The 14,458-nt window shown below is 44.5% G+C and overlaps 1 protein-coding gene across 1 annotated transcript in view; it reads right to left on the bottom strand.

The window, feature by feature from the left end:
• LOC145344339 (astacin-like metalloendopeptidase) overlaps positions 1-14,458 on the bottom strand; it is a 228,578-nt gene that overhangs the window by 142,023 nt on the left and 72,097 nt on the right. The window contains exon 7 of the mRNA XM_080191469.1: positions 111-192. Within this exon, the coding sequence (XP_080047595.1) occupies positions 111-192 (82 nt within the window). The remainder of the gene's footprint in view (positions 1-110; positions 193-14,458) is intronic.

Raw genomic sequence — 14,458 nt, 5'->3', positions numbered from 1 at the left:
GAACTTAATTAGTCTTTGTAAACCACATTACTAGCCATAAACCTGGGACATTGATCAATCCTGAGAGAATTCCCAATTGACTCATTTCTATGCAGCTGTCTCAAACTTACCTGCCATAATGCATGATTGAGTCATAATCATATATTACGTTCTGATTATTTGTATCCAGCATATTAAAATTATATTTCAAAGCTGTAAAAATAACATAGTCAGAATTAGTTCAAATAAAACTATTTTACATTCGCCATAAATGTCAACTGAGGAAACTGACTCTTCACCCAAGGAAGTGGATCACAGAAGACAAGAAATGGCTATCGATGTCACCAGACAAAGGTGCAGAGGCAATATAACAACATTGTTCAGCAGGACAACCATTGGGTAGGCCATTGCTCTTTGAAGATGTTCTTGTTGGGCAGTGCCATACAATACCTTACTGCAAGTGTCTTAGTTGCAGTGGACTGTTACCCTCTTCATAGCACGGCCATCCAGAAAGCTGTGGATGTTGAGGATAGTGAGGATCTAGAAAAGAAGAGCTCATTAGGGTGGGATCAGAAGAGGAGGTACGAGAAGAGGTGGAATTGGAGGCAGGGGAGGATGGCACAAAAATGAGAAGTGTACCTGCTGCATTATGAGAGAAAAGGAACTCTCTCCTGTTCAACATAGCCTCTGGCATTTGCTATAGGTCAGCATCACTGAAGTGACATGTCCTAGATCCCAGACTTCCATCTCATTTGTGACATCTTACTTCCTAGCAATACCATGGAAATCTATAGCATCAACCACTGAGTTGTCCCTCAGAGCAACCATAGGTGTCTAAATGAGTTCCACACTTAAATTCAGTTGCCTTTATTCCTGTCTCACTAGCTTGAATTAAACAAGAAACTTATTTCCATATTGATTATTGCTTCACTTCATGAAAATCTGAGCTTCAGTTTCTCAGTGAAGGATTGTTTCCGTTATAAACACTACCCCTTGAATCAAAATATGATGAAGCACAGTATTCCAGGAAAATATAAGGCTTTTCTAGAACATAGAACATAGAACACTACAGCACAAACAGGCCCTTCGGCCCACAAGTTGCGCCGATCACATCATCACCTACCAACCTACAGACCTATCTATAACCCTCAATCTCATTAAACCCCATATACTCATCCAGAAGTCTTTTAAAAGACCCCAGCGAGTTCGCCTCCACCACCACTGACGGCAGCCGATTCCATTCACTCACCACCCTCTGAGTGAAAAACTTACCCCTAACATCACTTCTGAACCTCCCTCCCCGCACCTTAAATCTGTGTCCTCTCGTAGCGACCATTTCAACCCGGGGAAATAGCCTCTGAGAGTCCACCCTATCTATTCCTCTCAACATTTTGTAAACTTCTATCAGGTCGCCTCTCAACCTTCGTCTCTCCAGGGAAAAGAGTCCCAGCTCCCTCAACCTAACTTCATAAGGCATGCCTCCCAGTCCAGGCAACATCCTTGTAAATCTCCTCTGTACCCTTTCAATAGCTTCTACATCTTTCCTATAGTGAGGCGACCAGAACTGCGCACAATACTCTAAATGAGGCCTGACAAGGGTCTTATAAAGTTCCAGCATTACCTCCCGACTCCTAAACTCAATCCCTCGATTAATGAAGGCCAGTACACCATACGCCTTCTTGACCACCTCCTCCACCTGCGAGGCCGATTTAAGAGTCCTGTGGACCCGGACCCCAAGATCCTTCTGCTCCTCAACACTACTCAGACTTCTGCCCTTGATAGTGTACTCGTTCATCCCGTTGGTTCTGCCAAAATGGACGACTACACATTTATCCGCGTTGAAGTCCATCTGCCACTTCTCCGCCCAGTCCTGCATCCTATCTATGTCCTGCTGCAACTTTTGCCATCCTTCCAGACCATCCACAACACCACCGACCTTAGTGTCATCAGCGAACTGGGGGGCAATTGACAAGAAGGTGCTTCTATTAATGGAAAAAGTGAAAGATAGACGGACAACTTTCCGAACAGTTGCAAATCTTGATTTAGACCTCAGAAAACAATTGGGTGTTGTGTTTTAACACAACTTTCATAAACAGTATGATTTGCCAATATGGTGAACTAATCTCATACCCTGGAAAAGGAATAAATCATGTTGGACATCTGCATTGCAATTTAAGGAAGGAGATCCTGCAATTATCTGAAGAAGATCTGGGATAGAGCCCTAATGGTTATCAGGGGGAGAAGCTGGATTTGTCCTGTCTTGTGATTGTATGATCTCAGTTAACATATTTGAGCTATATATTAGTGAAGTGTTTATTTGTTGGAAGTAAAGTAACATTTGAGCATCCTGATGCTAGATTTCAGTGAAGAATTGTTAAATTGCTGTTTTACTTTTTTTTTATTCTGTTAAATCTGTAATTCTTTTCTATAACTATTAGATTTTCTTGTAATTGTTTCAAATTAATGCTTTACTTGGATATTAAGTCATTGATGATGGATAAAAATAAAAAGCCCATTAAGCACAACAGCCCTCTGATTGCATCAATTCGTTTTCTTTTATTCATAAATTAAAAGTACTATAAATAGGTGATAAAAGATAGGACCTGCAGTAGGAGGTACAAATGAGGGAGGAAGAAAAGGCATAGAGAAATGAGGAAGAAGAATAGACAGGTTTGAGAGAGCACCAGAGGTTTCCAGATAGACAGCCAACACCTGAGAGGGATTCTTTCCACTACCATCAAATTGGAGAGTATCACCAGACTCCAGGGGCAGGATTTTCTGGCCGCACCAGCCCCAAAATCAGAAAATCCCACCCAAGATCAACATACCTTTGCATGGTCTGCCCTTGCCTGCTACAATGGGAACATTCCCCTGCAGAACACTGTACCATCTGCTCCCAATCCTTTAATCACCTTCCCCATCAAGAAAATAAGCATGCAATATGTTACACGATCAGCAGCAGTACAAATATTAAACTATTGCACTGTCACCAGTTTACACCAATAAATGCTGTTGTGCCCCAACAGAATAATAGCACAGATGTGACTAATGTACCTGTGATTATCCTCCAACAGGGATGGTTGTATGCTGATCTTAGCCAGAGGAGGTCCTAATATTACTATGCATAGGAGAGGGCCTTCAGGTGCACGACAAATGCCGTCCCCAAATCCAAGCGCATGTAATGTGCTCATCACTGCCATTGCAATTGAGGCGCTCAGAACAAACAGTGCCAGCTGTGGGTGCTGTGCAGGGCCACTAGGTCACACAAACTGCCATGGCATCCCAGAAACCAGGAAGCATTGGGAAAGGGCCCAAACCCACCCCCCACCACCACTGAAGCAGAGGGTGGTATCCCCAAACCTCACCCAGGCACCAATGCACATGCAGACATCATGTAGAAGTCAAACTTGATTTGCCCAGGGCACCATCACATTGTGCTGCATAGTTGTCTTCAGCCTCCTGCCTGGACCAGTAACTCGCTAACACAGCTAACCCAGGCCCATCATCCTGGTGTTACCATGGTGCAGAGGAGTGAAAAGAGTTATGGAGGGTCGGGGTATCACATGCTCCTAGTTGGAGAACTTTGATGCAGTGAGGGTCTCCCTTGCTGTCCTTCACTGCCAGACCCTTGCCATCACCTGTCTTCCATCCCCAATTCCTCTTCAGCCTCCTATTCATCATCCTCCTCCCCCTCCCCCACATTCTTCTGGGTTGTCTCCTCCCCAAAGGACATCCAGCTGTGCACCCTCTTCCTGCTCCTCCTCCTCCTTCAAGACATCTCCCCACTGTTGTGCCAGGTTGTGGAACGCAAACCAGACCACCACGAGGTGAAAAACTTTCAAGGTTCAGTACTGGAAGGCCCCGCCTGAGTAGTCCAGGCAGTGGAACCACATCTTCATGAGCCCAATACACATTTGGTGACAGATTGGGTGGCAACATGGGCCTCTCAATAATGGGTCTCCTCATCAGTCTCTAGCATCTGCACTGGCATCATCAGCCAAGCCCTTAGCCTTGTCCCCAATAAGCCAACCTGGCAGCCTGGGCTGTTCAGTTTTCTGAGGATGAAGTTGTCGTGAATGATGCCTGGGTGTCATATACACATGTGCATGATGTGCATCCTGTGGCCGCACACCAATTGAGCAGTCAGAGAGTGGAAGCTCTTCCTCTTCATGGTGAATGGATTCACATGGCACATGTGTGCAGTCGATTGCCCCCTGGATATTTGGCATTCCCACAAAGACAGAAAATCCAACAACCCAGGCTTCTTGCTGGGTCTGGCCCAATCCGGGCATATGGGGCCACAATCAACTCATGGACACATTGTGGACTGAGGATTCGTATCTCTCACAGAGGTCCCCACTTGCTGCCTGGAAGGACCTGGTGGCATAAAAGTTGAGGGTAGCTGTGACCTTTGCCACTTCCGGGAGTGGATATCCCCATGCACTGAGATGCCAGGTCCATGAGGACATAGCACAGGTGCTGCACCACCTCCTTGTGAAGCTGAGGCCTATGGCAGCACATGCTGTCTAGGAGGTCCTTGAAAGATATGTGTGCCCTGAACCGTCGGGTTCTCTGTTTCCTTTGTTGACTGTTCCCTCAGCTTGGGGCGATGGGTGCCCACCTCCTACTCCCGACCGGTGCCTCCTTCTTCTCCTGCAGCAGCCTCTGGCCTGGGCTGCTGGGTTGGCCTTGTAGTGCCCACAATTCCTTCTCCTCCACAGCAGCAGCCTCAAGAATGACTACCAGGTCTATTGGTTATATGGACAGTCCATCCACCGCTCTGCAAGGGATGGGGGGAAGAGCTGAGAGAGGGAAATAAATTCCACCAGTAACCCATGTCCCAATTGAATGTGGATGGTGACACATCATGTCCGGTGCCATGCTGAACCTGGATGTGATGGTTCACATGGCAAGGGTGTGGTAGCACACCCTTGCCATGGAGGAGTGCAATAGAGCACATGGGTGCTGTGTGGGGGGTAGTGATTGGGAAGCCTTGATGCATAACATGGGTGAAGTAATTCCTTAGAGGCTGTGTCCCTTATTTACAAACTCTATTCCACTTCTAGAGTGCTTCCAGGATACAATCAGAATCTGGAGGGCCAGAGGACCTGACACTCCTATTTTTATATATAGGTGAGGGTCCCTGATTGGGCAGGCAGTTATGACATCAATCAGGGAGTTTGTAATCCAAGAGGCCAACCTCCAGTGCCTCATTGCAGTCATTACATCCTCCCCCACAAGTCCGAGAATTCTCAGTTGTTCATATGCCTCATGGGTCTCTTTCAACGTTTCAGTGCTGGGTCCAGATCCTCCAACTCGGCGTTGACATGGGAGGAGTGTATCCATTGGGCACCTGTCTCTTATAATACGAGCGTCAGAATTCTAGTTCACTCCCTTCATTGAGTGGCAGAACAGTAGCCATGGCATCGCGTGCAGTGTCCATTTCAGACTCTGAGGTCCGAACTAGTGGTGACAGAGAGGCAGGGTGGTCAGACTGGGAGGGCTCTCAGTTCTTATCCGCTGGGCATTGTTGCTCCAGGATGAACTGTGATTGCAAATACCACACCTGGTCTCGGCGTTTTTTTTCAGGACGGCATCACCCACACGTATTCTGTTGGATACAGATCCCGTCCTAGACTCAACCGTTCCAGGTAACCATACAGGACAATTTGGATAATCTTTTACCCAAACTATTTTACCTGTGACTAATTATGTCTCTTGGCTACTATTGTCATGACCTTTGCTTTGGGCTTCTTGTTGCTTTTCCACCTTCTCCCTGGGTCCACCCCCCTGCCCCTGGTTTGGGAAGAGCAAGCTTAGTCTTGGGCGGCATCTTCTGTGCATTTTGTGGGTGCTATTCCTAGAGTGGCATGGGGGTTATCCTATAGTCAAATAGACATATGGGAGAGCATGATGTTCATTGATGCTATTGGCTGATTTTTAAACCAGCTTTTAAAGTCTGGACCATTCTCTCCATGAGGCCATTCAATGGTGGATGGTGCCATTCTGATATGTCGAATCCCATTTAATTCTCGAACCGAGTGAACTTCTGGTTGTTGAAAGCTAGCCCATTGTTAGAGATCAGCACCTCTGGGATCTCATACATTGCAAATGAGGTACAAAGTTTCTCCACTGTTATTGTTATGGCCACTGAATGCACCTGATGTGTGTCCATCCACTATGACCAAAAGCATCAAGCCCATGAGTGGGCCGCATAATCTCCATACAGCCAAATCCAGGGTTCCGTTCCCAGCCACCAAACATAGCTCCTGGACAGCATCTTCATTTTGGACAATCCTGGGTGGCTATGATGTAGTTCAGCCAGTATAGCACAACAGCTCTGACTCGGAACAACGACTCGTGCCCTCCATTGCTGTGTTCTGTCTTCGACAGTGAGCTGCTCTCTTCTGTTCCAATAAGAATGGAATTGGTCTTTTTGCTTCCCCTGTTAGTACTAAGTGTTTAACTTTTGTGAGGACAGGGTCCTTCTGCGTCCAAAGACATATGTTAAATATGGCCATTGGGAGGGTATCCAGAAAACTCATAGTTTATTTTTACTATTCATTAGAATAGTCATTATTCTACTTGGGATACCATCAATTGGGGGTCTGCTAAAGGTAGCCTGCCTGGCCACCAGGTTGGTGCTCCAACTGATAGTTGTAAGCCGCCAGTAAAAACGCCCATCGAAGGATGTGGGCTGATGCTACTGGTGGTGCCACTTTGCCATCTTTCAGTAGCCCCAGTAGTGGCTTGTGATTCACAAATTCCCACCCATAAATGTATTGAAGAAATTTCTCCACTCCAAGTATTACTGCCAACTCTTTTTTTTCAAAATGGGCATACTTCCTTTCTGCTATAACAAGGTCCTGGAGGCATATGCTATTGGATGTTCGTCTCTATCTGACATTGCCAAAACTGTCCAGATGCCTTGTGGAGATACATCACAGGTTAGCACTATCTCTTTTCAAGGATCAGAATGTGCTGAGACATTCAACGATGATAACTAATGCTTTATTTTCTTCAAAGCAAGGATTTGACAGGTGGGCCATTCCCAAGCTTGATACTTTTTTAGCAGCTGATATAGCTGAACCAAGATAGAGGCTCAGTTTGGTCTAAATTTTCTATAGTACAACTCCAGCCCTAAGAAGATTGCAACTCCTGAGTGGAGATGGGAGCCGGGGAATCTATAATAGCCTGCACCTGGCCCTCCAAAGGATGTAGAACTTTGTAACCGAGATAGGTCACTTGAGGTGCCAGGAAGATGTGTTTCTCCCTCCTTAAGTACACACTGGCTCTTGAGAAATGACTAAGGACTCCCTCCAGGTTTTCTAGATGTTCTGCCTCTGCTTTACCTGTAATGAGAACGTCTTCCAGGTAAATGGCCACCTGAGGTAAACCTTGTAATATGTTCTCCATTGTTGTCTGGAAAATCCAGCAGGCTGCAATATCCCAAAAGATAGCCTTGTGTATTGATAGAGGCCCTTTAGAATATTGATCATGGAATATTTCTGTGAATCCTCACCCAACTGTAACTGCAAATAAGCATGACTCATATCCAATTTCGAGAATAAGAGCCCCCCTCAATCCAGGGAATCAGGTATTTGTCCAGCTGTGAATAGCGGTTTTATGTTTACTTAAAATTTCCGCAAAGATGGACTGAACCATCTGGCTTCAAAATAGTCAACACTGAAGCTGCTCGTTTTGCAAACTGCACAGGTTTTATGATGTCTTTTCGTTCCCATCTTCTAATTTTTGTTTCACTTTTTCCCTTCAAGCAAATAGTACCAAGCGTCCCTTGCAAAACCATGGGATTGCATCCTGGTCGACATGTAATGCCACTTTGGCTCCTTTTGTAGCTCCTAGTTCTTCTAAGAAAACCTCTGGGTTTTTGAGCAGGACTTCCCAGGGAGGGAGGCACGGTAGCACAGTGGTTAGCACGGCTTCTTCACAGCTCCATGGACCTGGGTTTGATTTCTGGCTCAGGTCACTGTCTGTGTGGAGTTTGCATATTCTCCTCGTGACTGTGTGAGTTTCCTCCGGGTGCTCCAGTTTCCTCCCACAGTCCAAAGATGTGTGGGTTAGGTTGATTGGCCATGCTAAAATTGTCCCTGAGTGTACTAGGATGCTTAGGTTAGAGGGATTAGTGGGTAAAGTATGTAGGGATATGGGGGTAGGGCCTGGGTGAGATTGTGGTCAGTGCAGACTCGATGGGCCGAAGGGCCTCTATGATTCACTCAAGTGACCATTTTCTAACTGGAGGATGTTTATCCAATCCAGGTAGATTTCTAGAACATAGAACATTATAGCATAATACAGGCCCTTCGGCCCTTGATGTTGTGCCGAGCTATGTCCAAACCCAAGATCAAGCTATCCCCCTCCCTATCATTCTGGTGTGTTCCATGTGCCTATCCAATAACCAACTGAAAGTTCCTAAAGTGTCCAACTCCACTATCACAGCAGGCAGTGCATTCCACACCCCAACCACGCTCTGAGTAAAGAATCCATCTCGGACATTCCTCCTATATCTCCCACCATGAACCTTATAGTTATGCCCCTAGTAACAGCTACATCCACCCGAGCAAATAGTCTCTGCACGTCCACTCTATCTATCCCCCTCATCATCTTATAAACCTCTATTAAGTCGCCTCTCATCCTTTTCTACTCTAAAGAGAAAAGCCCCAGCTCCCTCATAAAATCTACCCTCAAAACCAGGCAGCATCCTGGTAAATCTCCTCTGCACGCTCTTCAATGCTTCCACATTCTTCTTATAGCGAGGTGACCAGAACCGCACACCATATTCCAAATGTGGTCTTACCAAGGTCCTGTATAGTTGCAGCACAACCCCATGACTCCTAAACTCAAACCCTCAAGCAGTTTCACCCCATTAGAGTCAGGCCCGAGCCTCCCACTAATTGCAAGCCACACTATGGAGTAAGGGTTAAGAAAACAGATGCTGGAAGCCTAAAGTCAAGCTAGTTAAGGAAACTAGAGAAATGAAATTTCTCAGACGTCTAGAGTTAATGGAGATCCTTCTAAATAGGGCCTTCATTATTCCCATTTAGAGCTATGTGTTGCTGCCATGGAAATGCCACACGTGTCCCTTGCGGACCATGAAATAAATCATTGGTGTAGAAGTTTAAGGCCAATGTTACCGGATGTTAATTGTCATAGTGCTTCGCTCCAAAGCCATAATGCGATAGGTCTTGTTGCAGGAATATTCAACTTCCTCTCAGGAAAACCTTAGTCACCTCTGATATCTGGAGGTAGAGTCCGTGTGTTCTGAACATTCAATGACATGTCACTGTTCTTTGGAAATGTAGAAGGTCTTGGTTGGCCCCTTCCTAACCTTCATCTCTCTGGGCTGGTGTTGGCTGATAGCCTTGTGACCTATGTTATGTAACCAGGGTTCTCTTCTGTTGAATAATCACCTCCAGCACCCAAGGCTTTATTCCTGGAGGTGACCCATAGAAATGGGTCATTAAGTAAGTTCAAAACAGAGATGGGCAGATTTTTAATCAGTAAGGGAATCAAGCATTATGGGGATAAGGCAGGAAAGAGGACTTGAAGATTATCATATCAGATCAGTCATGATCTTACTGAATGGTGGAGCAGGCCCCTTACAGCTCTTATATTTTATAGTCTAATGCATAACCCTCCCATGGGCCACACCCAGAAGCATTCCCAACCCACAATGGCTTCACCTCACACCAAATTGATTTCCTCCAAGGTAAAAAATGTCCTAGCAGTTAATGCAGTTTGTCTGACTCAAAGCCTTTCCTTGACTGTTGACTTACATGTGTGGTGCAACTTTTCCTCTCGACAAATTGCACAAAATGACTGCAATGATGGTTCCTGCCCTTTAGGCCAGAGCCTGTCATCCTTCAGACACCTCTTCCTGCCCCAGTCCCAAATATGCCAGTGCCTTGTGTGCTACCATTTCAGGGCCCAAGCATAAACCCCAATTTTTTGCCAGCCATTGGAGAAGCCATACACCACACTTTCCACCCTGACACATTGTTTGTACGGTCTTTCTTCTGTGTTACAGTGTTCATCATTATAATGACAGCTCTGTCTTAAGGTAGGTTCTTAATTCATAATAGCCTTTCCATGTCTCTCTGTCCTGGCTTAGTCTTTTATTTTGCCAATAACTCCATTCAATTTTACAGCCATCCAACATAGATGTTGGGGTGATTTTCCCATTCCAACCCACTTTTTTTTGGCGGATTGGGCCAGGAGATTAGCGTGTGTGCCAATTTGTAGGATTTGAGCATGTGTTCCCTACGCATGCAGAGGTCCCACCACCAGATATTGGAATGGTCAGGACCATGAAGGAAACCGATGGGACAAGCAGGTAAGTTTTTTTAATGTGATTGAAATGTAATTATTGGACCTGAACTGAATTCTCAGGCCTGATAGCATCTCCCATCCCACCAGTAAAAATCCACTCCGGCAGGGTTTAGAGTAGCTCCCCACTTTTGGGGAACTAGCGGGAGACCCTGTTGGAGTAAAGGGGGCACAATCATGGCTCCCCAGCGGTTGGGTCATGGGGGTCTGATACCCCCTGGGCATGGGTTCCCTGATAGTGCCAGTCTGTGCCCCTTTGCACTGCCCAAGAGGCAAAATGCCCATGCCCAGGAGGCACTTTGACACTGCCCACTGGACATTGGGCAGTACCAAGGGGGCAGGGCATAGGGAATGATTGGTGGGGGTGGGTGTCCCATTGCCACTCTGCAGACAGGATCAGTCAAGGCTGGAGGGAGGCCAGTGATTGGGCTGGGCTAGGGGGTGGTGTATGCTGGAGGGGTCTGCCTCCCATTGGAGGGATCATCATTGCTGGAGGGGGCATGGTGATCGGGGTGCTCTGGAATGGGAGGTGGGTCGGGGCTGGCCTGGGAATGTTCATGGGGGCCGCAATTGGGCCGTGAGGGGGTTGTAGGGGCAGCACCACCAGGGTCCCAGGCTGACCAGTGATTCAGTTGGCCAGCAAACTGCAAGCTGACAGTTTAGAGCCACTGCACATACGCAGAGTTCCACAACTGTCATACTCTGGTGTGAATAGACCCCACCCCCAAGCTTTTAATGAGATTCATGATTGTGACCTCTAAATTGCACAGACTGTGGGAGATTCAAGCATGAACTCCCAATAAAGAAACAATCATGATTTACACCAGTTTTCCCGCAAATTCAGCACTTAGAATGTTATTGGGAGAATCACTCCTGATATGTTTGTTCTTCATGACATTTCCTCTCTTGTCTTCCTCAGAAATCTGGCATAGGTGCCACCTAGCTCTGGAGATTTGTCTACCTTAATACTTTTTAATACACCCACCACTTCCTCTCTCGTATGAAGACTTGCTCTAGAGGGTTTACATACCCTTCCAAGAAACCATCAATCAATGTGTCCCTTCCCTTTGTGAATGCTGATGCAAAGTGCTCATTAAAGATCTCACCCACTCCTTTGGTTCTATACGTAATTTCTCTCCTTTATCCTTTCTCTGGCTACCCTCCTGTTCCTCATATATGTATACAATGCATTGGGATTCTCCTTAATCATGCCTGTCAGAGATATTTTGTGACTCCTTTTAGCTGTCCCAATTTCATGTTTGAGTTCTTTTCTACTTTCTCTGTATTCTTCAAGGGCTTCAACTGTTTTTAATTGCCTAGACCTGATGAATGCCTTTTTTGTCTTTGTGACTAGACGTGTAATTTCCCTGGCCACCCATGGTTCCCGAATCCCGTCTTTTCTATCCTTTCTTTTCATAGGCATATGCCTGTCCTGCACTCCAATCAACTGCTCCTTAAAAGACTTCCTTATGCTAAATGTGGATTTACCCTCAAACAGCCTCTCCCAAACAACAGTCTTCAAATCCTGCCTAATCTGGTTGTAGTTACCTTTCCCCCAATTCAGCATCTTAACCCTGGGACAACCCTTGTCCCTTTCCATGAGTATTTGAAAACTTACGGAATTGTGGTCACTGTTCGCCATATGTTCGCCCACTGCAACTTTAATGATCTGGCTGGACTCTTTCCCTAGTACCAAGTCCAGTATAGCCCCCTCTCTTGTTGGACTATCAACATATTGTTCCAGAAAACCTTCCTGGAGATAATTAACAAATTCCTCCGCATCTGGACCCCTTCATTGAACTTGCCCTTATTTTAAAGTAGATTTTAATGGAGTTCAAACTTATTATACATTGTCTCATTAATTTATCTTTCTTAACTTCATTTTGTAAATTTTTGAAGCATTTTTATTCTCCATATTTGTTTTAGTCATTTGATCTTGTTGTTTTAATGTCTTTCTCTAGAGTTTTAATTCTTTTCGTTCATTCCTTTTTGTGTTCATTCATTCCAACTTTCTTCTGAACTCTTTAATTTCTTCTGAACTCTTTAATAAAATATCCAGAACGCTTTCAAAAACAGCAAGAAAGAAAAGTGGAACAATCAAATGTAAAGCACTTAACTGTGGAAATTCCATATTCTCTGTAAAAAATGTAAACAAATATCAAAAAATTAATTTCTGTCTTTCTTCCGAGGGGAATCCATCACATTTTTACTGAGTATATACATTTCATAAATGGAACCTTTACTTCTACTTCTTTTAATTTCATCCTAACCCTTTTGACTTCTCTATTGAGCAGGTCTGACTCCGATGAAGTTTTGACTCGTTTCCATTCTGCAATTCCCTCATTGTCCTTTATTTGGTTATTTACTCTTTCTTTGTCCTCCTTCAGGGGTTTTTCACTGCCCTCCTTTTGGGTCTTTTATTGCCCTCCTTCTGGGGTCTTTCAATACCCTTTTTTGTGTCTTTCATTGCCTTTCTCTGGGGTCTTCCTTTGCCCACTTTCCAGAGTCTCTAGAGCCTTGTCTTTGAGATTTTTGTTGCCAATGAGTCTACTTCAAGAGTTGCCTTCTGTCTAGGGCCTGTCTTTTGCACCCTTTTTGAGATCTTCAGTATCGCTTTTCTGAGGTCTTTGTTGCCTCTTCTCTGAGGTCTTCATTGCTTCCTCTGAGGTCTTCTGTTGTCTCTTCTTTGAGGTATTCTATAATTTTCCTGTCCATAGTCCATAGTTCCTTCTTGTAGTCATCATTTCAAATGCATCCACATAAACTGTGGCAGGGCCTTAGAAAATCTTCTGCTCCTAATTCGTATTATTGTATGTTAATTTTTGATCTTGATCTGTTGTACAGCTTTTCACAAAGAGGAAAATTATATATCATTCACCTGTAGAAGCAATTAGCTACACAGATTGAAGAGTACCATGGATTAAAAACAAGTTTCAGCTTTTCAAACTGTCACATAGAACAAAATGTGGAAAGTCCAGGACCACCATACACAAAATGATAAATGCCAACCATCCAGCTGTTAAGCAGAGCCTTTCACTTGATGCTCTGTAATCAACTGACTTATCATGGGTACACAAAACAAATCATGCTTTAATGAAAAATAGACAATCATAGGGCCTGGGCAGAGAAATCTACCCACTAATGACAATACAATAACTTTTATTTAGATATAGCCTTTAATATGTGGAATCATCTCAAGGAGCCTCAATTAAACAATATGAAATATGTCACCCAGACATGAAAATATGACATCAGATGGAAAAAATAATAATTAATGATGTATGATTTGGGGAATTTTTGAAAGAGTAAGACAGAGAGTCAGAGAGATACAGAGAGATTGAGGAAGAATTCAAGAGCTGTGTTGCAGGAACCTGAAGGCATGACGAGCACTCATGATTGCGTTGAAATTGGGATATTCAAAAGGCCAGAATGAGAGAAACAGCATCTGAAAACTTAAGATTTCTGCATACATTTTTATAGCTTAAACTGGAGTATTCATGAACTCTCTGGGACCATTCATGATACTACCTTGAGGACCTCTGCCTAGGCATGATGTATTTCTTTGTAAAACTACCCCTGAACTGACGATCTCAGAGGAGGCAGTGAAGACTTCAAGGAGAGGCAATGGAAGGCCACAGAGGAGGATTCCACTTCCTGAGGTTATTCCCAACTCTGTCTTCCAACTGGTCCCCAAGCCAGGTGACCTATTTCTGCTGTGTTGCCCTTAAAGAGATAATCACCACAAGAAAGAACAAGCAAATCGCAGTTGCTTATTAACTGTAACAGGTGTGTACATGTTCTTATTTTGTGTAATGTGTACAACATGTAACAAAATATGTTTCTTGTGAATGTGCTGATAAGTTCAAAATGAAAAGCTTCCAGAAAGATGTCTCTTTCTTCAGCAATGTTCAAGTTTTGACGACCAAATGTGCTTAATTTTATCCAAGTTGTTGCTGTAATCCACCAAACTTTTTATTAAGGAGAAAATTAGCCAGTATCTTAAAAAGGGAGAGAGGAGTGCAGAGCTTTGGGCCTAGATGGATGATGGCATGAACAAAAATAATGGGGTAGAGGAAATAAGTGTGTGTTGATTCTGAAACCAGGATACTAGTCAGCTGAAACCGGGGGGTGAATT

This window comes from Carcharhinus amblyrhynchos, chromosome 6 (genome assembly GCF_965287045.1).
Source record: "Carcharhinus amblyrhynchos chromosome 6, sCarAmb.v2.hapA, whole genome shotgun sequence".
In the NCBI taxonomy this organism is placed as follows: domain Eukaryota; kingdom Metazoa; phylum Chordata; class Chondrichthyes; order Carcharhiniformes; family Carcharhinidae; genus Carcharhinus; species Carcharhinus amblyrhynchos.
The sequence above is the reverse complement of the archived record's forward strand: the minus strand, read 5'-3'. Positions and strand labels throughout refer to the sequence as shown.